Here is a 23,592-nt window from a genome sequence, read left to right as displayed (position 1 = left end):
TGTAAGCATGTAAACAGAGGGGACCATAGACTGGTAGCAAGAAGAAAGGCTGAGAGTTTCAGGAGAAGAATCTCCAATGCACAACCATTCTCTCCGCAGTGGTATTGAGGCTTACGTCCTTAAAGTGCAACCATCAGAGGAGTTCTATGGTGTGAGTTCCATTGAAGTGCCAGAGATTGTTGTGCATTTTGCAGTTTCATGAGGAATGGAACCTTCATTCAAACCTCAGTGAGGTTTGCCTCAAGTACATTCCCCAGTGAAGCATGTCTTAATTTGTAGGGAATTCAATCTGCAAAGCATGTCCTTTTCTGAGACTGTCTAGCCTGTGCGCACTGTCATGGTGTCTGAGCTGAAACTCCTCTTTTGTACTCTTCAGGTAAAGGATTCCATGGACCGAATGGATCACGTCATTCAGGAGAGGGAAGATGCTCTGCGGCTCTTGCAGACAGGCCAAGAGAAGGAGAGGCCGGGCGAATGGAGGCATAACTTCTTGGGCCGTACTTTCTGGTATGAGGAGTGCTTGTGTTTCAAAGCTGTGGCAAGTTTATACATAAAGAGAATTTATACCAAGCATAGCTTAGTAACAGAGCGCATGCTTTGTATGCATCTTGTTCTATATTCAGTCTTTGGCATCTCCAGTAACTAATCTTAGGTCCCAGGATTGGGAAAAATCCCTTCCTGAGATGCACTGGTAGACAGTCCTGGGACCAATGATCTGAAGTAGAAGACAATTTATTTTATGCAAAGAAAATGACTTGTGAAAAGAGCCTTCCCCCCCCCCCATCTATTTTAATTAATGCATGGATGGGGTGAGTCCTTCATCCCTGTGAAGTTGTGAAGAAAAAGTGCCAACACCAACATTCACAGCCAAATCCTAACTTTCCAGAGCCAATGCAGCTGTACCAACAGGGTGCATGTTGCATCCTGTGATGGGGGAGAGTTATGGAGCCTTCCTCAAAGTAAGGGAACATTTGTCTGCTAACACGGCTGCATTGGCTCTGGAAAATTGATCTGTCAGTAGTGTGTAAGAGCCCAGTCCTATCTAACTTTCAGCATTAATGCAGCCACAAAGCAGCCCTGAGGTAAGAGAACAACCATTCTCTTACCTTGAGGAGGCCTCCATGACAGCCCCACCATCACAGAATGCAGTGTGCAACCCATTGGTGTGGCTGCATCAGCACTGGAAAGTTGGATAGGATTGGGTCCTAAGAGGGTTTGGAGACTGGCCTACATCATCTGTGTTATGGAAAGTTAAAAATAGTTAGGAAGAGTTGTCTGTCCATCCCCCTCCCTCCATAAGTTTCTCATTTTGGTCCCTCCCTTCAGTTAGTTAAGGCAAATCAGGTGTTCCCAATGCAGACAAGACTAATATTTACATTTATCTCTTGTGAGGTGTGTTTTTAATGCATTACTTTTAAAGAAATTTTATAATGTGTCCTGTGGGGTGGTTTTTGGTGGGAGATTTAAAATATAATTTATCTGGGTTAAAATCTCTGCCCAACCATTCTCCAGTTCTCTAAAAAGCAATGGTAACCCTGCAGTCTGAGATCATTGCAATATATCACATGCTTCTAATTTCTTTTTTGGCAGGTATGAATTTAAAGAATGGCCAATACCCTGGCACTTGAATGCAAGGCACAACAGGAAGCGATTCTACTTTTTGCCACGTGTCAACCGTTTTAACAGGTAAAGGCAGAGAGTCTTTGAAACATAAGTTTCATTTTTCCTACATGTCTTTTTTTGAGGGGAGAAGGAATCTGGCTTCTGTCATCCTTTGTACTAGCTGATGGCTGGCTTTCTTCTGCAGGCTCGAACTTGAAAAGTATTTGCGTAAAGAAGCCAGGAGGAAAAACTTGGAGAAGAAGAAAGAGAAAATGTTAAAAGAAAAATTCCCTCATCTTGCCACACAGTTTCAGAGTTAACATGGAGTTGGAAGCATGGAATTGCTGCTATGCTTTGGAATATGAAATCAGTACTCTGCCCTCTGGGAGCTTGCAGAACATGAACAAGAATGAGATGACACCTACCATGTTTCTTTAATGTTTTTCTTTCAAAAATAAAGTTGTTGTGAACTTTAAACAACTGTGAAACATCTTGTTTGTTCCCAGCTGTGCTTCAATTTACATAATCATTTAACTGTATATGCTCACTACTGAAAATTAGGGCTGAGTGTAGTCTGCAAATAGTGGGTGCTCTATTTCCAATTTAAGAAGCACACTTCAAATTCTTGTAGAGATTGGGCTTGAAAGCATGTGAGGAAGTTGCTTAGTAAGATTCTGAAAGGTGGTTGAGCAGAATTTTCAAAAGATAGGCTACTCCTGTTGGCTAAGAGCTACACAGAGCTACTCACTAACAAAAGCAGATTATATGATAAATTCTTACTAGTAGACCCAATTTTGTTTCAGTTGCACAGCTGCTGACCTGTTACAATGCTGATGAATGTGATGGTAGAGAAATAAGATTCATGAAAAACACACAATTACCACTAGCTTTACACCAGAGCATGGAAGGTGGAGTCAGAAGTCTTTGTCCTGTGACAAACCAAAGATTTGCTCTATGCATGCTACAAAGACAAGACCAGAATGAATTGTCAACTTGGTTGTAGGATGTTTTTAGATTTTCCTCATTAAAAAATCCAACAGCCCCTAGTACAAACATTAGCAGTAGAATACAAAATTAACCCAGGCTGCTTCTTCCTGTACTACTTTTCTACACATAGAGAGATTTTGAATTAATGGCTCGTCCTCAAGCATTTGCGCTGCTTTTAGGAAGTCTTCAACCAGTTTTAAAGTTTAATAGAAACTTGCTGAGTTAGCTTTCAAAAGAATCTGAAGCAAGAACAGATGACCTATTCATTAAATATCCCAAATTAAACAATAGCATAATGAATGTTCAACTTCTAAATGATCATAACATCCTTATTTTAAGTCAGTATTTATTCCATATTGCAGATATTGGGTTGCATAAAAGCCACCTTGTGAGTTCTTGGTTATGATTTGAAGCAGGAACTTCACTGTACAAGTTCTTGGCCACTATCTGTTAAGGTGGCTTTTGCACCAGCAGGCATCACAGCACTCCCAATAGGCAAACCTATTTCAATAGGTAGAATATAGCATCTCATCTTCCTTCCAGGCATAATGGGTCAAGCTGTATGCATGTTGAGAAACAGCTTAATGGAAATTCATGATTACCTAAAGAGACAAACAGCTTTTAAGGCTGAAGGCCTTCAAGAATACTTAGTTATGGTGAGAACCTACATCAGAATAACTGCTATATGAAAGAGGCTTCTGTGAGCATTTTTCTATGACAAAACTAGAGGAATTTATTAAGGCCAACGTAACAAGGAAGACTAGTCCTGAAAGTAGACAAATTTCTCAAATGTCATCAAAAGGCAAGAAATTACATCTACCACTCTATATCTTAGGCTGTTTCCAGGAAAAAAGGATCTTGCAGAAAATAGATATTTATAAAAAAAATTTGTATAAGAGTTATTGCATTTACAAAGGATGCAGGCATCCATTTGCTGTGACAGAACCAGCTTGGCCTTTCAAAATGATACCTGTGGGTTGTTAAAAATGGAGAATGCTGAAAAAGTATATATTTTTCTACAAAAGACGAAACCAGTTCCTGAGTATGCTAAAGCTATCAATTAGGAGTGCTGGGAAAGGCAGCAGTTCCTTCTAGCACAAAGCTTATGGGCATTTCCTTTCTACACATTGCTTTCCTCCTTCTTCATATTCTTGCTTGGAGATCCACATCTGTTGGAAAGTGCCCTGCAAAAGACAAAGCCAAGATTGTAGATCCAAGTACAAGCAATCCAGCTAATTCATAAAGCAAGTGGTTTCTCAGCTAAATCAGCGCCACCTGCTCCAGGGTTTTGCAGGCCACAGGCGAGAGACCCACACCTTCCTTCTTTCTTCCTAGAGAATGCGTGTGACTTGCTTAGTTCCATAATACATCTCCCTGCTTTTGAAAGAGCAAGGGGGTTGACTGAGGAATTGGCCCAGACCTGAAGCTGGCTTTCCTGAATGCTGGTCATGTGAATTAGACACCTCTAGTACTTTCAGTACAGCATCAACTATGCATGGCTAACTACCCAAGCTTCAACAGAAGTTATTACTATCTTGTAATCATGGCCCAGTAGGTCAAGGGAGCCACCAGTTGAAAAAGTTAGGCTGAGTCACCAGCCACCACTGACCTACAGTATTTAGCCACAGCAAGACTTTACCAAGGCATGACAAATATGGCAGTACCAATCTCTTACAGTACTTAGAAGTCAGAAGCTGACCACAGTATTGTACTCTTACATGCTGGATCTTAAGGTAGTGATCATGGGGCTTCCTATCAAAGCTGTTTAACTTTAGCAAAGTGACTACTTCCTATCCCAGCCCCCAAATTAAGTTTATTCTGGACAAAAAAATCCCCTTTCCTCTGGTGGACAGAGAGGGGAGAGCATGTCCACATACACCACTGGCCAGGAGGAAGGAAGATAGCAAGGAAAAGAGGAAGCTCAGTTACGTTCCAGGCAGCCACTATTGTCCCTCAAGAACAAAAGTATTATGAAGTCCTACTACATCTTAGCAAACAACCTGCTCTTCCTTTCTTTTGCCCCCACTTTTCTCCTGAATCCAGCTCTCCCAACTGCAATTGGATTTCATCCAAGTATTTCTTGAGCAGTTCAGATCCCCAGCTGCCAAACCCATCTACTAACCAAAGAAGCCAAGATGGAGCCGCCAATCCAGGAACTAAACCTCCGTTCCACTGTTGTGTTGTTTGCTATCAACTTCAGCCGCATGCTCTGAAAACAGAAGAGATGGGTTTTAAAAAGCAGTGATTACTAAAGTCATTGGTATTACCATTTCATTCAAGAAATCTCACGCATACATTTTAGATGTTTAAAATGTATATCCCATATTTCATTCAAAGACATTGCTCAGGACAGCTAAGAAGATATTCATAAAATTCAAACAAGCTTCTTCCTTCTATAACCTTGGAATGGCATGAACTACTTAGTAAGAGGAACAAGTAACCGAGTTTTAAGTGAAATCACACATGTGGTCTTATGCCTCCAAAACCAACTTTAAAAGGGAAGGCAGGCAGGCAGAAGACCTGCAGGAGTTCAAAGCTATTATCATTCAGTGATCCACCAGAGCTTTATTGCTGCACTGGCCTAGAGCCTACAGGCTACCTGAAGAATGCCCAATGGCCCTGTGTGCACCTAGCCATATTAGTTTTCTCTTTGAAAAGCAGGCCCCCTGCTTCTCCTCCTTTCACAAATACTATGTCTCAAACCACTTGTGAAATGTCCCTCAGAAACTGTGGCTTGTATTTATGGTATTGAAGACAGAGTGAAGGGAGGCTCTATTTGCAAAATGCAAGTCAAAAAGCTCTTTGGGCACCCAGAACTAATTACACAGTTCTTTGATCTTGGACATGACTCTTAACAGGCAATTTACACCAGTGTCTGGTTATGTCAAGCATTAAATGGGGAAGAACACAGCACACCTCTGAAATGTACTAGATTGTTGTTGTTCACACGTCTATCACACACCCATTCAAAAAGCTGGAATCTCCATTTCATGTTTAGCAAGAGTACTTCACAGTCAACAGATGCACTTGAGAAACACAAAGGAAAATGTTACAGTTGTATAGCAAACTTACTGGAGGGGTTTTCTGAGACAGTTCTCTGTTCAGCCTGTCTGTAAAGCTCTGTAGTAGTGTATTTCCTCCAGCTACAATCACACTACCATAGAGACCCTGAAGAAAAACAAAGGACAGAAGCCTCCATTATTCATTAAAAGTTGAATTGTTCTCTTTCGCCCTTCACAACAGACAACGAAAGAGACGTCACAGAGTTGAAGATAGTAACTTCACATTGCTGCTAAGAGCATTTTCTCCCCTCCCCGCCAAAAGAGTTTCACAAGACAGGAGTGATTTATATACAATGCCTGAAAATAATCCTACAGTGTCAGTCAGCATACTGGGGGGGGGGGGGAGAGAAATCAGTGGTTTTTGCCTAACCCATATAGCAAGCTCATTGGCAAGGCAAGATTTGAACAGGGAACTTCCCAACACATGCAATCCTTCACCCTAATGGACAATATAAGGGAGTTTTCAACAGCACAGTGTGGTGTAGAGGGCTGCATTATGGCCCATTCTGCAAACTCAGCACTTTGAATTGTAGCTCATTTATTAAGCCAACATACTCAACTAATACATACTGGCCTGATGTCTATGTCACACATTCCGACACTTGTGGTGACCACATGGCTCACACCTAGCATTGTGTTGCCCGATAAACCCTGGAAAGAGGGAGAAATCAGAAAGTTATCACAGAAGAACAAAAATAATAATACTTAATCTTCCTATTGCACTTTGATTGTACAAAGTCCTTCACGTGTATTATCAGGATTCTATCTTTAAAACAATCCTGTAAAAGGAGTATTATTATCCTCATGTTGCAGATGGTGAGCAAAGACTGAGAGGGAGCAACTTCAGAGATTACTTTCAAACCTACCAAGGCATTGGCATAAAGCAAGCTAATTCACAAGACAAGAGTTTACTATTCAAACCTCTTACCTTAAATTCCTGATAATAAGAATTCAAGGCTTGTCCATTATATATGTCAGAGGTAATACCACACACCCACAGGTGCCAGGCAAGCCTCCATGAGAAAGTACATTCCAGAGCCTGGGACTTCTCACTTGTAGTGCTCTATCAATGGGTCACTGCCTGTCTCAGCTCTGAATGTGTGTGTGTGGGGGGGGGGGAATGCAAAGAGGCCTCAGGGGCTAATAAAGGTACACAGAGAATATTTTACACTCCACCTTGCTTAATTTTACCTTTACATTGGAAGGATCAAACAAGCCTTCGGGTATTTTTAGCCGCTCAGCACCAAAGTCACAGTTGTAACCGTTGGGGAATTCATAGTGCACTGTTGGCATCTGTGCAGCTACCCTGGGAGCAAACACCAATGGTTTTCAAAAAGGTATTAAAACAGTTCTTACACATTTCAATCCAGCTGCTCCTGCACAAAGTGTATGGCAGTTATCCAATTTCTCCACACAACAGTTCTGTGTCGTCTAAGAAATAGTGATTTAACAAGGATCAGCTAGGGAACTTTGCTGCTCTGGAGGGATAAGTCTTCCAAAATCAAATATAATCCCCCCCCCCCCCCAGATTTCCTGTTTGCCCAAAGGATAAAATGAGGAAAATTAGTTTTCTTAACTGAGGACCCAATCCTATCCAACTTTCCAACACCAGTGCAGCCTCAATGCAGCCCCAAGGTAAGGGAACAAATGTTCCCTTACAAATACCTTGCTCTGCAGACGTGTGTGGCCTCTGGGAACCAAGTGCCTCTGGGAACTAAGTGCCAGGTAAGGCACAAGAGTTTAGCATCTGGGCGAGGAGAAGGCAAGGAGACCTCTGAGTTTTGGAGAAGGAGAGGAGGAGGAGCAGGAGGAGGAGGTAAGTGTACTCATTCTAACGCTTTGTCTTTCTAACTCCCTGTCTTCTAACCTTAACCTTACCTTTAAAGCAACCTTAAATCAAAATTGAAAGTTAGCACCTAAGGGAGGTACATAGGGCTACTCGTGAGTAGGAGCAGAGTCCTACTCGTGAGTAGGAGCAGAGTCCTACTCGTGAGTAAGTGCCCAAGGGTCAGGCATTTAAATCAAAATTGAAAGTTAGCTGCACCTAAGGTAGCACTTAATCGAAGGAAGGGAGGAGGATAAAGTGAAAAGCAGGTTTTCTACTTGTTTAAATTAAACCTATACTTAACCCAGGTTAAACCTAATCTAAGTTAGAACATAACCTAAACAGGTCAGTAAATTGGGACACAGGATCTAGAGAGCAATAAATAATTAAACAAACCCAAATAAAAACTAGTTTGAGGTTACAAAAACAGTCCAGCCTAAGAGAACAGAACTAGGAGGGAAAGGACCTAGGAAGGGCCAATTCCCAACCCATTAAGAGCCCCATTAGGCTAATCCAAGCAGTCCATTCAGGAGCCTGCAGAGTAGGTCACGCCCATCAGCAGCCATTTGCCTTCCTGAGCTTTTGTAAACTCACCTGGGAAGGCCAGCCCCCTTTCAATCAGGAAGGAAGGAGGGGGGAGGAGCCAGCCAGGAGTATAAAGCTAGGCAGGCCATCGCGTGAGGCTCTCTGCAGACGCGTGTGGCCTCTGGGAACCAAGTGCCAGGTAAGGCACAAGAGTTTAGCATCTGGGCGAGTTTAGCAGCAGGGCGAGGAGGCCAGGGCCCCATACACTGCCCTTCCTCTTCCCTAGAGAAAAGGGCTGCTATCCAGTGTACGGTTTTTAAAAGGACCCCTAAATAAAACAACAACAACAACAACAACAAAAAAGCTATGCAGTCAGACAGCCAGCAGCAGGGTGGGGGCTATCCAGTGTTCTGCATCGAGTGCCACATGTATGATTATATGCCTCTGGGGCATAAGTCATGGGTGTGTCCTCGGTGCAAGGAGCTCCAGGCTCTCAGGGAACGCGTCCGCTCCCTTGAAGCCTTGGTGGCCGACCTGGAGAAGCGCAGGCAGGCAGAGGAGGACCGTGGGGAGACTTCCGGGGACGATCAGGCTTCGTCCCAACCTCAGGCGTGCAGCTCCTCGGCTGCCCGGGTGGGAAGTCTCGGGACTGGAGGACATCATCCTGGAGAGGAGGGAAACAATCCCCTAGGGGGGATCCCTTCTCCAGGGGATGGGCCCGTATCCGAGCGCACTCGGGATACTCCTCGGCGGGAGGGGGGTCGGGGGCTTCTTGTAGTGGGGGATTCGATTATTAGAAACATAGAGAGGGGGGTTTGCGACGGATGTGAGGACCGCATGGTGACTTGCCTGCCTGGTGCGAAGGTTGCGGACATCACTTCTCGTCTAGACAGACTAGTAGACAGTGCTGGGGGAGAGGTATCGGCTGTGGTGCATGTCGGCACCAACGACGTGGGCAAGTGTAGCTGGGAGGTCCTGGAGGCCAAATTTAGGCTTTTAGGCAGGAAGCTGAAAGCCAGGACCTCAAAGGTAGCGTTCTCTGAAGTGCTACCTGTTCCACGCGCAGGGCCAGCTAGGCAGGCGGAGATCAGGGGTCTCAATGCGTGGATGAGACGGTGGTGTAGGGAGGAGGGGTTTAGATTCGTTAGGCACTGGGGAACGTTTTGGGACAAGCGGGGCCTGTACAAGAGGGACGGGCTCCATTTGAACCAGAATGGAACCAGACTGCTGGCGCATAACATTAAAAAGGTGGCAGAGCAGCTTTTAAACTGATCCCTGGGGGAAGGCCGACAGGAGCCGAGGGGCATCCGGTTCGGGACTCCTCATCCCTATGGGATGAGGATGGGGAGGTTAGAGAACAACAAGACAAAGGCAAGGTAGGAGAAGAAATTGGGAAAGGTAGGGAGATGGGATGTGATAGACAGTTTGGCACAATGAGAGGATGCGGGGACAAAGGAGCGAATAAGCAGCCCATCCTGGGGCATTCCGTGTATAAATGCTTTTATGCGAATGCCCGAAGTCTACGAGCAAAGGTGGGAGAACTGGAATGTCTGGTAACAAGGGAAAACATTGACATAGTGGGCATAACGGAAACCTGGTGGAATGCGGAGAATCAGTGGGATACCGCAATCCCGGGCTATAAACTCTACAGGAGGGACAGGCAGGGGCGTGTTGGAGGTGGGGTGGCCCTTTATGTTAAGGAAGGGATAGAATCCAGCAAAGTAGAGATTGAAGGTGGGTCCGACTCCACCGTAGAATCTCTGTGGGTTAAATTACCAGGCTTGAGCAGCGATGTAATACTGGGGGTGTGCTATCGTCCTCCAGACCAGAAATCGGATGGGGACCTTGAAATGAGGAAACAGATCAGGGAGGTGACAAGGAAGGACAGGGTTGTAATCATGGGGGACTTCAATTATCCTCATATAGACTGGGTCAATTTGTGTTCTGGTCACGATAAGGAAACCGGATTTCTTGACGTGCTGAATGACTGTGGCTTAGATCAGCTAGTCACGGAGCCCACCAGAGGACAGGTGACTCTGGATTTAATTTTGTGCGGTACGCAGGACCTGGTTAGAGATGTAAACGTTACTGAGCCATTGGGGAACAGTGATCATGCTGCGATCCGTTTTGACGTGCACGTTGGGGGAAGAATACCAGGCAAATCTCTAACAAAAACCCTTGACTTCCGACAGGCGGACTTCCCTCAAATGAGGAGGCTGGTTAGGAGGAGGTTGAAAGGGAGGGTAAAAAGAGTCCAATCTCTCCAAAGTGCATGGAGGCTGCTTAAAACAACAGTAATAGAGGCCCAGCAGAGGTGTATACCGCAAAGAAAGAAGGGTTCCACTAAATCCAGGAGAGTGCCCACATGGCTAACCAGCCAAGTTAGAGAGGCTGTGAAGGGCAAGGAAGCTTCCTTCCGTAAATGGAAGTCTTGCCCTAATGAAGAGAATAAAAAGGAACATAAACTGTGGCAAAAGAAATGTAAGAAGGTGATAGGGGAGGCCAAGCGAGACTATGAGGAACGCATGGCCAGCAACATTAAGGGGAACAATAAAAGCTTCTTCAAATATGTTAGAAGCAGGAAACCCGCCAGAGAAGCGGTTGGCCCTCTGGATGGTGAGGGAGGGAAAGGGGAGATAAAAGGAGACTTAGAGATGGCAGAGAAATTAAATGAGTTCTTTGCATCTGTCTTCACGGCAGAAGACCTCGGGCAGATACCGCTGCCCGAACGGCCCCTCCTAACCGAGGAGTTAAGTCAGATAGAGGTTAAAAGAGAAGATGTTTCAGACCTCATTGATAAATTAAAGATCAATAAGTCACCGGGCCCTGATGGCATACACCCAAGGGTTATTAAGGAATTGAAGAATGAAGTTGCAGATCTCTTGACTAAGGTATGCAACTTGTCCCTCAAAACGGCCACGGTGCCAGAAGATTGGAGGATAGCAAATGTCACGCCTATCTTTAAAAAGGGAAAGAGGGGGGACCCGGGAAACTATAGGCCGGTCAGCCTAACATCTATACCGGGTAAGATGGTGGAATGCCTCATCAAAGATAGGATCTCAAAACACATAGACGAACAGGCCTTGCTGAGGGAGAGTCAGCATGGCTTCTGTAAGGGTAAGTCTTGCCTCACAAACCTTATAGAATTCTTTGAAAAGGTCAACAGGCATGTGGATGCGGGAGAACCCGTGGACATTATATATCTGGACTTTCAGAAGGCGTTTGACACGGTCCCTCACCAAAGGCTACTGAAAAAACTCCACAGTCAGGGAATTAGAGGGCAGGTCCTCTTGTGGATTGAGAACTGGTTGGAGGCCAGGAAGCAGAGAGTGGGTGTCAATGGGCAATTTTCACAATGGAGAGAGGTGAAAAGCGATGTGCCCCAAGGATCTGTCCTGGGACAGGTGCTTTTCAACCTCTTCATAAATGACCTGGAGACAGGGTTGAGCAGTGAAGTGGCTAAGTTTGCAGATGACACTAAACTTTTCCGAGTGGTAAAGACCAGAAGTGATTGTGAGGAGCTCCAGAAGGATCTCTCCAGACTGGCAGAATGGGCAGCAAAATGGCAGATGCGCTTCAATGTCAGTAAGTGTAAAGTCATGCACATTGGGGCAAAAAATCAAAACTTTAGATATAGGCTGATGGGTTCTGAGCTGTCTGTAACAGATCAGGAGAGAGATCTTGGGGTGGTGGTGGACAGGTCGATGAAAGTGTCGACCCAATGTGCGGCAGCAGTGAAGAAGGCCAATTCTATGCTTGGGATCATTAGGAAGGGTATTGAAAACAAAACGGTTAGTATTATAATGCCGTTGTACAAATCGATGGTAAGGCCACACCTGGAGTATTGTGTCCAGTTCTGGTCGCCGCATCTTGTTCAGTTCTGGTCGCCGCATCTCAAAAAAGACATAGTGGAAATGGAAAAGGTGCAAAAGAGAGCAACTAAGATGATTACGGGGCTGGGGCACCTTCCTTATGAGGAAAGGCTACGGCGTTTGGGCCTCTTCAGCCTAGAAAAGAGACGCCTGAGGGGGGACATGATTGAGACATACAAAATTATGCAGGGGATGGACAGAGTGGATAGGGAGATGCTCTTTACACTCTCACATAATACCAGAACCAGGGGACATCCACTAAAATTGAGTGTTGGGCGGGTTAGGACAGACAAAAGAAAATATTTCTTTACTCAGCGCGTGGTCGGTCTGTGGAACTCCTTGCCACAGGATGTGGTGCTGGCGTCTAGCCTAGACGCCTTTAAAAGGGGATTGGACGAGTTTCTGGAGGAAAAATCCATTATGGGGTACAAGCCATGATGTGTATGCGCAACCTCCTGATTTTAGAAATGGGTTATGTCAGAATGCCAGATGCAGGGGAGGGCACCAGGATGAGGTCTCTTGTTATCTGGTGTGCTCCCTGGGGCATTTGGTGGGCCGCTGTGAGATACAGGAAGCTGGACTAGATGGGCCTATGGCCTGATCCAGTGGGCTGTTCTTATGTTCTTATGAGGAGGCCTCTGTGACTGCCTTCCCATCACAGGAAGCAGTGCATTCACCGTTGGCACAGCAGCACTAGCACTAGAAAATTTGATAGGATTGAGCCCAGTATCCCTTCCTGTTCCTGTTTCTTTTAACAGATACTACTCACAAATTTCAATAGTTACAAGGACTAGAACTTTTGGAAAGGTATCAAGAGTTTCTCAACAAGACATGCAGGAATGGCACACAGCTTCCCTGAAAGACAGTTATTCACCATTACCAATTTGTCTTGCCCAAAACTCCTGATTTAGTACTCTATGTAACCTGAATAAGTACCATCAAACATGATACAGAATCATCCACATCAGTCATGGAGCCCCTCTAGGATAAATCAATGTGCTCCTTTTACTTTTGCAGACCCCTAAGCCTGAAGAATTCTCTATCAAACCTTGCTTTCCTTGTTGCATAGATTAGCTAGTCCATCTCACTACTCTTCTTTTTTCCAAAGATATCAGGGCCTCCTCCATCAAGCTTGCGTTCAGCATAGTTGCAGACCAAAATTACTTAAAGTCAGCTTATTCATTAGTCATTACAAAGTGCAAAGTAAATTCAGCTCTACTACATACTGTTCATCATATGTTGAATCGGACACCTGGAGGACAGAGGCTTGAAAGTCCTGAATTACACACTGTAGGGGAAAAAAACATAAGAAAAAAGTTGTGTTGCGAGGTTCTGAATCTCACTTCTTTCCGTTTTTTAACAGTCACCAGAAATGAGAATTTTCACTGCACTGCTTCCTGGCCCTAAGAAAGCCCTTCGGACATGACCGGAGCTCTGCTTCAGTCACATTAGGAGGGTAACAGGATGCCTGAGCCACAGATTTGATTATCTGTGAGTTTCTGCATCAGTGGGGGTTCCAGGAATGGAACCCCCATGGATGCTGAAGCATGACAATACATAATTTTGAGTCAGGGTTTTCAGCACTCATTGACAACAAAAGTCAAAATCAACTCGCTGTCAAATTCATGAGGCCATGTCAAAGATCACTCCATAATTTCAGCTTCTTATTAAAGCCAAACAGTAGCCTTTTCATTGCCATTTATTTTTGAATAGAATTAAAAGTTTACTTTTTATTTTGCCCTTTCAATTTTCTCCCTCAGAAAATGGCGATTAATTTTGTGCAAAGAAACAAGATTTACACATAATTCTTTGTAAAGATTGTTTTTACATTCTGCATGTAAGAAGCAAATCAATTTCTAAAGCAATACGCATATTGTATGCAAAACTGTGTCACAGGCACTTGGGGATTTTGCTAGGGGGTCCATAGCTCTCAACAGATTCTCAAAAGGGGAGTCCATGACCCTCCCAAAAGTTAAGAACCACTGCTTTACACGAAACCCCACTTCATTCAAAAAATACTTGCAAAGTTTATTTCCTTATAAGCCTTGGAAATTATACTCACATTACACATATAATTGTGCCATGACCTTGTGACCTGAGGCAGCTTCTCTTTTCTCTTCCAGTTTGCTGGAGAACCCTCACGAACTGCCTCCTGCAACAGCAATTCAAGGTCATTTAAATTCTCCACACAAAGAGTGTCATTAACTAATTTTTAGAAAAATACAATTACTGATAACACACCAAAGACGTTAACTCATTAATATACACCACTTCATGGGTGCAACCCATACAAAGGCCAAACAGAAATGTTTGTTCTACATATGCAGCTATGCGTACTGAGTCTCAGGCTTCAATCCTATTCACACTTACATGGGACCAAGTTCTACTGAACTCAGTTGGGCTTACTTCTCAGCAGACATGCTGAGGATTGCAGTCAGGCAGGCAGAGAACCTACACAAAAAAGTATGCACACTGCCAGTGAGTCAGTCTCTACTCCATCCGGCAAACAGTCTTACCTTTGATGCAATCATATATGGAGGGATTATCTCTACATTCATGTCCTGAAAGAGTTCTCTACATTGCATTGTAATGAAGTCTCCAGCCAGGGGTGATTTCACAATGCCTACAAAAAGAGAGTCTAAGATTTGTGAAGAAAATAGAAATCCTTCAAGACAGACCATGCTTTGCCCATACAAATCCCATTCTCCCCCAATTCAGGGCAGCTCTGGTTGTCTCCGTAGCACAGGGACAGCCAATTCTGCGTTCTTAGGACTTGCTCCATTTTCACACAAACATATAGCTGTCGTGTACAAAGACAGTCCTTGATTATTTTTCTGAATTCTTTTTTAAAAGTTCACTCAACAAATGTCCATCACTGTTGCCTGAAAACATGAATTCCTTAAATTATTTAACCTTAATGAAGAATAAATTAAAACACAATCTTTGTTGTTTGTTCTTCTTCAGGTTACTAATGAATCATTCCCTTGAAGGATGATTACCTTGCTGGAGCACATATCCATCATGCACAGGAATTGCAGTTGTGTGTGTTGCTCCACTATCCAAAATCAAACCTGTGGATCTACCATTAGCAAAGCTATTTCAAAGAGTTAAGGAAAACCAATGGAAAGCAACACAGGATATGATATTAACTACAGGTACTGAAATTAGTTTTGCTTTTACTGTTAAAAATGATATTGTCTCATGACATCACTTCTGCTTTGGGAGAAGGCTGCTTGGAAAGCTAACTAAACTACGGCTACAATTCTTGGTACACTTTGGAGTATATCTCACAGATCTTCACTGCTTAACCTAATTGACTGAAAAATGAATCCCACTGACTGTTCAGACAAATAACCAGTGTTCTATCAGCACAGCACGACCAGGCAATTTCTTTGTCTTCACAGTACTGAACCACCAGCTTTTGCATGAACTTAATTCAGGAAGTTTTTGCATTCAAACTTTATACTTGGAGAGGAAATTTGAAAGTTGATTTCAACACTGGCTACAAATTCTTTGGGTCTACCACTGCTACATAACAGGTAACCAGTCATAACATGACTTGTTCCGTGCTGTCCTTTTCATCTGGAACTCCCTTAACTGATCACCTGAGGGATGCCATCTCTTACTTCCTTCAAATTGTTCTGCAAAACTCATCTTTTCCATGAAAACTTTGGCACTACCACTTAGTCCCTCTGCCTTACTAGAGGTAACAGTCTACTGTTAGCATCCTTCAGTCTCGGAAGACTATGGTATCGCACTCTGAATAGTGGTTCTGGAACAGAGTGTCCTCTCCAGTGTGCGAAGCCTGGGTAAATTAGATATGGAGGATAGACTGTTACCCATGCAGCAAATCCCCCCTCTCCAGATAACAGTAGTGTAGCCAGAACAAACAGTAGCATAGGCAATGCGCTGTCGCTGAACAGAATGGGCTCCTACAGTGAGCAGGAGAGGCCACTTACGTGGCATGTTGCAGCACCACTAGTACTTACTGTGCTGCCGCTGCCACCACCCCGGCTATGCTGCTACCAACTAAACATAAGTACATGTCAATGAAATAACTGCATAACTTTCCTCTCTTCCCTGACACAATTCCCCTCCCTTTCCTCTCTGTCTATATTAGACTATGCGCTTCTCACAATAAGAACCTGTCTTCCATTCTGGAACACAACCTACATTGATGGCACTACAACAAAACACTGTTGGGGGGGGGTGTTTGTGTGTGTTTGTTTTTAAAAGCAGAAACTTTGTAAAGATGCCCACTTGTTCATCATCAACAGGCCTGGGATACGCTGTAAGAACTGCGGTTTTGCACAAGAAGAAAGCAGGGATGTTGTAATGTTCAAACATCAGTTCTGTAAGCTTCTCACGCTTGGCTCTGGTATTCCACTAAGATAGCAAGGAGAAAGGAAAGCCAAAAAGAAAAAAAATTCTTATCTACAACCCAAACAGAAACACCCTCCATTCACAATCTATTACTGTAAATGTACACAGTGCCAAAATGAAAAGTCTAGGTGCCTTCCTGTTCATAAAAGACAAAAAGCTGGTTCATCTACTTTGATTATTTCAGTCGCATGCAAACGTAACACTGGCTCCTTCAAACCATGGTTTAGAAATTGAAAGTCGGTCTTATAAATTCATGTCTTACCCCATTCCCCTCACCAAAAAAGACTTCCTCCTCCTTCCCAAAGTAGACCATAGTTTCTCACCACATATGCACCAATGCAAACTATGGTTCCTTGAACCATAGAGAATGAAACCACAGTTGGACTTAATTCTGAGCAGGCATGTATTGCGTTGGGCTATTAGCAACCTGGAAAACATTCCCAGGTGCACACATAGTTGTAAACAAGAGGATATAAAGACATTAGAGACATTTGTAGATTACTGGTATACATATGAAATTCATGTTAGAGACAGTGCCTACAAATCCAATGGTTTTTAACACAGACTGTTAATGCAGAACTCAAAGTGAACAATAAAATTACAGAAGTTTAAAAAAATAGTATCCCAGTAAACTCTTGATCATTTAATGCGCAAAATTTTAAATTCATCCAGGGTAGGAAATATTCAAGACTCAGATTCACAAACTACTGTTTAAAGAATGCCAATGTTACATTTGCACCAATGATAATAATCAAATGACAACTTCTATATGTTGACAAAATATCTTAAGATCAGCTAGATGCTCCCTAAGGGCCCAGTCCTATTCAACTTTCCAGCACTGGTGCAACCACAATACAGCCCCAAGGCAATGGAACAAATCTTCCCTTACCTTGAGGGGGCCTCCATGAGTGCCTCTCCACCACAGGAAGCAGTGCACACCCCACTGGCACTGCTGCATCAACACTGGAAAAATGGATAGAATTGGGCCCTAAGGCCTCTGGTGGGCCACTGTGAGATATAGGAAGCTGGACTAGATGGGCCTCTGGCTTGATCTTCAGCCATTTCTGCCCAACACTGCCTATATGCAACAGGGACCAAATGTGTATTCTTGTAGACCGGGCAAAAATGGGTTTTAAATAGCAAACATATCAAGGCACAAACCACCAGCTGCCTAACCCAGTGTACTCTGAATGGCAACCAATGCTACAAACATGAAGCAAACATGGGAACAAATATAGGCATATGACGGAAGAAACTTTTTCAAATAAGAATTGCTGTCTTCCAAGGCCTGGCTCTTACCACTTCAAATTTTCTAATGTCACTGTTCCTAAAATGCCAAATGGCTATTCAACAAACGTGACTTTACGGTTCAGAGAAAGATATTGGATTTTTACTCACTGGTGCTTCAGACATTAAGACCGGGTGCAATGCAGATTCAGATTTAATGTGCATCTTGTAGGTGTGATCCAAAATGGCTTGGAAGCTATCCCAGTCCTCAACTGTAACAAGAAATCAAATTAAAGCTACTTTTACAGGGAGCAATGCTCCTCTTCGCACAACACTAAGCACAATACCAGTGCATAGTGAACACTGCTCTGGGCAGAGAGGGAGCACAGCAGGAACAGGATAGGAGTCTGGTTAGTATTGTTTCATGACCAAAAAATAGTGACCAACAGCAACATGGTCTCCCCGACCATGCTACTTCTGAATATCTGAACTATATGAAGGACTGGCTGCAAAGTACAATTTGAAACCAAAGTCTGAAGTGGTTTGTCAACCACAGCTTGCATTAGTTAGTTATATCTGCAGGGAACCCCAAGTCTAAGAGATTATTCCCACCTCTCCAGCATTTCTGCTTCTAAGATCTCACTAGTGTCTTCCTATTCACAGTCTTGGAAAGCAAAGCTTAGCTGGGCAAGCTTATCATGGATTCATGCCTTGATAAGCTTGGGGTATTAATCAGGGTTTAGGCATGAAATCATTGTTAAAATGAACAATGTTTAATTGTGTCTGCAACTGGTCACTGTCCATCAGGATAAGCAGAATGAAGGAGAGAGAACAGCTGTAACTAAAGAGGACAAGTGCACCTTTTTCAAATATCCCAACATCTCACCTACAGTATTTCCCCCTCACTTTTCTACCTCCTCATGGATAGCATCAGCAACATCTCCCTTTTTATTAAAAAAAGGTTAACAAAATGTATCCAAGTTAAACAATAAAAAAGAAAAGAATATTTAAATGGCAGTATAACTACATTCTTCCCGCTAACATCTCTAGATACTTACAAATTAAAAAGGGTTGTTAATTCCTCCTTTGGAAGGCCCCGATTTCATAGCAGGCCAATGTATGTTACAATTCACTAAATGGGGAAAGATGGAAATCTCTACGGCTCTTGCATGTATCAAGCAAGTTTGAAGATCTTCTGACTTAAACACCAAAATGAAATTCTTATCACCCTAGTCCAAAATTATTTTTGAAAACAGAACACTACCCTTTTCCAAATAACAACACTTCTATGTCTGAAGTCAGATATAAGGACAAGGAGAGGGGAAAGAGAAAAAGTAGAACCATACTCATTCCATTTTTCAAAGGTGAAATGGCTTCCATGTTCTCCCTTGGAACTCGCAAAGCATTTGTGTCTATATAGTAAGTTGGACCCCCTTGCTTGTTTTTGTCACCATCAATCTCCATCATAGAGCTGCCATCATCTCGGTCCAGTACCACACCAATAGCAGTGGGAAAGTCAACCTACAACACAAGATGTGGAAAAGAAAGTTACATAAGAATCACTGACTTTGTGTTGTGTTTGCAAATTTCTGGGTGGTTGAGTATATTTTTATATGTAGTAGTAAATCTTTATTACGGTCATAAGACCAGCCACTATTTTTATATGAAAGAGAGAAACACCAGTGCCTCAAAGTCCTAAAATTAGAGAGTTGAAGCTCTCTTCTGGAAGGAATAGGGCTGAACACCCCAGCTGAAACGGAAATATAGCTGCACCCACAGATTTATCAGATTTTGCATCCTTGTGGCTCCTACCAGTAACTTATTTTATCCTAAACAGTGGTAGCTTTTTAAATTCTTTGCCCTCAGTTTTATGTAGAACACTTTTCAAAAGCGTTTCACCCAACAGAACAGTGAAAACACACACAACCCCTTATTCACAACTAATCCCAAATTGTGGAAAATCCTGAGTCACTACAATAAGTCTTGATATCAGTTTAGAAACCAAAGAACCTGGGAAACAGAACTTCTTTCTGCTTCCTATCCGATTTTGAAACATTCTTATATATTATCACCATGTTTAGAACCCTTAGAACTAGAAACTTACCTTGAGAAAAAAAATAAAAGCCGAGATTCATATGATCCTCATAAACATTTAGAGAATATGGGCACAATCCTAACCAACTTTCCAGCACTGACTTAGCTGTGCCAATGTGGTGTGCACTGCATCCTGCAGTGAGGAGGTAGTCAAGGGGGCCTCCTCAAGCTAAGGGCATGTTTGTTACCTTACCTTGGGGGCTGCACTTTGGCTAAGTCAGTGCTGGAAAATTGGTTAGGATTGTGCCCTAAAGTATACTCAGTGTATACTGAGTGATGTTCTTAGATTTCTTAATTTCAATGAGATCAACACACATGACCATCTTCAGGGCTGCAATTATGAACAGCAATCTAATAGAGCTGACTGTGCGCTGCAACTGGGAACAGGCAAGGAAAGAGGCCTGTACAAATCACAGATCTCATTGTCCCATACATGTCAGTGGGAACGCTTCACATCTACAGTTCTGAATCAAACACTCAGCATCTCCAGCACACAACACCAGCGCATCAAGGTATATAAACAATGCTCAGAGTAAGCAGGGACTCACCCATTCTCTTTGATGAGGCACAGAAAACTTCATAGGCACAAGAGACATTATGTGCACACCAGAAACCTGTGATGCTTTCGACTGTGGCATTAATCTCCAAGTTGGATTTTTAAATTTTTTTAAATTAATTTTTATATGCAAGTAGAAAACAGATACAGAACAAGCATGAAAGCATCACCAAACTACCAGAATTCAGCTAAGACAAACATAGGCTATTTATGCTAACAGACTATGCCAAAGAGAATAATAAATATGGATTACCAAGATTAAGATTGGGGCATATGGAAGGCAAAGATCAATACAGCATCTCATGGGACAGCAGCATCCTACATTTTGCAAGACTGTGCTAAATGGCAGTCCTCTTAATGATAAAGGGAAACCAGATGGCCTTGGAGTCCCATTTTAATCGGATTGTTTCTGTACCTATGTACGTGTCCATCCTGTCCCATATTTTACTGGGCCAGCCATAGTTGTTTAGGGCCTTTCAAGTTCTATGCTATACAAAGCTTCCTCACAGGAGACAACTACTTCAGGAGCTCTTTGCATAAGTAACCTGAACTCTCATTCAAAGAAACCTTGTTCTTACCTTTGGGCAGTCCTCCCCAGCATAGCCAGCTCTCACTGTGTAGGAGCCAATGTCAAACACCAGAGCTCCAACTTCATCTGCAAACACAGTGGGAGATTTACAACTGTGCACAACAAAATCAAAACTACAAGATAAGCTCACAATCTCTTGACAAGCCGCAAACCTTCAACAACAGGAAAAGCAGAATGAGAAGAGTTCAGAGAGAATGGAAGATAACAAGGGGACATAATAGCCTCCTATTCAGGTAGGCACTTTGGCTGCAATCCTAAAATACACTTACTGAGAAGTAAGCCCTACTGAGCTGCTACGGATTTACATTACCAGCCCTGTTCTAATGTTTCACTGGCCCAAACAGATTCTTGACACATTTCTACATACTACAAAGGAAGTGGCTTCAAGATGATAAACTACAACTGAGCCAGTTAACTTGCTAATCCAGTAGCAGGTTTAGGATTACACCCTCAGACAGGAATTAGCAAAGTAAAGGGGGAGGGATAATATTAAAAATACGTATGCTATCCAGGCAACATAAGGAGCTACAGTTTGGCCCAGGATCTAGAGGCAATGAGGTACACAGGGATGTAACGGGGAAAGCACCATGCACTGCCAGTAACGGACTTACCCCTTGCTGCACCTGGGGCAAAGGTCCATGATGCTGCCCCACCATTTGATACCACCCACCATACTTACCAGCGTGACAGAACCTCACACAACTCCAGGACCAACTGGCTAAGTGTTCTGAAGCTTCCCTGCAGTCTTAAACAGTACTTCTAAAAAACCAGAAGTAATGTTTCCAATTGCATTGGAAGCTTCAGAAGGCTCCCAACGTAGTCCTGGAGCCACGCGGGCCCAGCATCCGGGGCATTTGCCCAGCTCTAGGCTGCCACTGTGCACTGCTAAGAAAAAAGATACACACAGGAAAGGTTGGAACCCACAACAGCTAATGGAGCAAGCTTCAAAATGCTAAAAGGCTGCAAGTGCCATATAACAGCCACAACAGCTGAAGGTGGCTGCAGGGAGTAAAAGCTGCCTCTGCCATTGGCTGGCTCACACACATCAAGCACTAGTAAGGAAGGAGTGACAGTTTAGGGTTTGGGCAGCAGTAGCAACAAGGATGAGCAAGCAGCAGCAGTGAACCATCACTAGCACAAGTCAACCAAAGAGGTCCGAACACACAGGCTCAGAGGCCTCGCCAAACCAGCACCAATTCATCCACATGAATGCTGTTGGCAAGAAAGCTCTCAAGGCCAGATTTGACCTACCAGTTCCAGACCCTCACCTTAGCTCAGCAATTTTCAGCCAGTGTGCTGCAAATGGTCTGCAGGTGTGCTGCAGGAGTTTGGGAGAGGGTCATGTATTAGTAGGGCCAATGGGGGATGTGAGCTCTGCCACCAGCAGCATGGTGTGCCTTGTTAACTGTCAAAGAACCAAAGGTGTGCCTTTAATATTTAGCACCTTGTCAGTGCGCTTCGAGATGAAAAAGAATGAAAATTGCTGACATCGCTGAAAAGAGCTTTTCATAGGCTCTGTTCCCAACAGGCAGAGGTTTTGTTTCATTGTTTCTTTTTTTTAAATACTGTAATGTCAAGGGTTCAGACCCCTTTCTTTCCCCAGTTGATGGAGTGGGGGGGAAGGCACACCTCCTGTTTTGCATCTCCATGCCACTAAAATCCTCTGCCTCCTGAGCACCTTATTCACAGGTCATGCAGCCCTTCAAAGTGACCAGGGCTCTCACCCACAGGAAGAAGGATAATTCAGGAAGGGTTCACACAGCACAAGAGCAGAGCACCTGCTTTGCATGTGAAAGACCCTCACAAGAAGAGCCCTGCTGAACCAGGCCAAAGGTCCAACTAGTTCAGCTTCCTATACTCTGACATCAGAGTGTTATCCTGACATCACAGTTTACTGTGCACACACTTATAGTTGCAATTGGAATGCTGGTCCAGCCATCAGCCCTGCCCCTCTTCCATCCTATTCAGCTGAATGCAGAGACTACTTCCTCCATCCATAGATAGACAAAGAGCATAAGAGTATGAGAAAGGAAAACAGCATGTCTCTATCCTTCTAGGCAGATGCATCTTGTGGCAAGGAGTTCCAAAGACATGGCTCAACCTCAATGGCTCTGTCCTGGTTCTGGTGTTGTGCTGTGTGAGAGGGAAAAGAACATCCCCCCTCCACTTTATCCATCCCCTGTATAACTTTGTATGTCTCAAGCATGTTCCTCGCCCCCATCTGGCACCTCCTTTCTATACTGAAGAGACCGAAACACTGCAGCTTTTCCCCATAACGGAGGCACCCATCAGGTGGTCATCACATCATCCTGTGGAAAAGAGTTCTACAGAGTGATGACATGCTGGGTAAAGAAATATTTTCTTTTGTCTGTCCTGAATCTCCCAACACTCAATTTTAACAGATGTCCCTGGTTCTGGTGTTGTGCTAGAGGGAAAAGAACATCCCTCTATCCGCTCTCTCCATCAGCACACACTGTGGCAAGGAGTTCCACACTCAGTCTCAGGGTCTGTCTCTCCTCCGACCACGCCCTGTGGCAAGGAGTTCCGCAGACTCATCACACGCAAGGGAGGCGCCAGCCTAGGGACGCTCCTGCCCCTCCTGAGCAGCGGAGTCCCCCGGCAGCACCTCCAGGCTCTGCCGGGCAGGCGCCCCTTGCAGGCCCGCAGTCTGAAGGGCGGGAGACTCGCCCAACCCGGAGCAGCGCCCTGCGGCCGCGGGGGAGAAGTTGCAGGCGGCAGACTTCTCCCCCCGCACTCACCCCCGCCGTACACGCCGCCGCTCATGGCCACGCCGCGTCCTCCTCCCCGCCCGGAGCAACAAAAGCGCAGGCCACGCCGTGTCCTCCCCCCGCAGCGCCGCCCCCCTCCGC

The 23,592-nt window shown here is 44.1% G+C and overlaps 2 protein-coding genes across 2 annotated transcripts in view; one reads left to right on the top strand and one right to left on the bottom strand.

Annotated features, from left to right (window-relative positions):
- The window catches only part of MRPL47 (mitochondrial ribosomal protein L47), a 6,941-nt gene extending 4,859 nt beyond the window's left edge, over window positions 1-2,082 (top strand). Inside the window, exons 5-7 of the mRNA XM_066621735.1 lie at window positions 377-507; window positions 1,591-1,686; window positions 1,808-2,082. Coding sequence (XP_066477832.1) covers window positions 377-507; window positions 1,591-1,686; window positions 1,808-1,922 — 342 coding nt within the window. The 3' untranslated portion in view covers window positions 1,923-2,082. The remainder of the gene's footprint in view (window positions 1-376; window positions 508-1,590; window positions 1,687-1,807) is intronic.
- ACTL6A (actin like 6A) lies at window positions 2,008-23,592 on the bottom strand. The gene is made up of 14 exons (XM_066621734.1): window positions 23,482-23,592; window positions 20,712-20,788; window positions 18,830-19,004; window positions 17,655-17,755; window positions 16,162-16,259; window positions 14,873-14,967; window positions 14,390-14,496; window positions 13,936-14,025; window positions 13,100-13,161; window positions 6,843-6,957; window positions 6,222-6,302; window positions 5,662-5,757; window positions 4,712-4,798; window positions 2,008-3,773 (listed from the first exon to the last, which is right to left on the bottom strand). The coding sequence occupies exons 1-14, from the start codon at window positions 23,504-23,506 to the stop codon at window positions 3,693-3,695; spliced, it is 1,290 nt and encodes a 429-aa protein (XP_066477831.1). The 5' UTR covers window positions 23,507-23,592; the 3' UTR covers window positions 2,008-3,692.

The sequence above is a fragment of the Tiliqua scincoides genome, chromosome 3 (assembly GCF_035046505.1).
Source record: "Tiliqua scincoides isolate rTilSci1 chromosome 3, rTilSci1.hap2, whole genome shotgun sequence".
Lineage (NCBI taxonomy): Eukaryota > Metazoa > Chordata > Lepidosauria > Squamata > Scincidae > Tiliqua > Tiliqua scincoides.
This window is presented reverse-complemented; position numbering and strand designations above follow the sequence as displayed.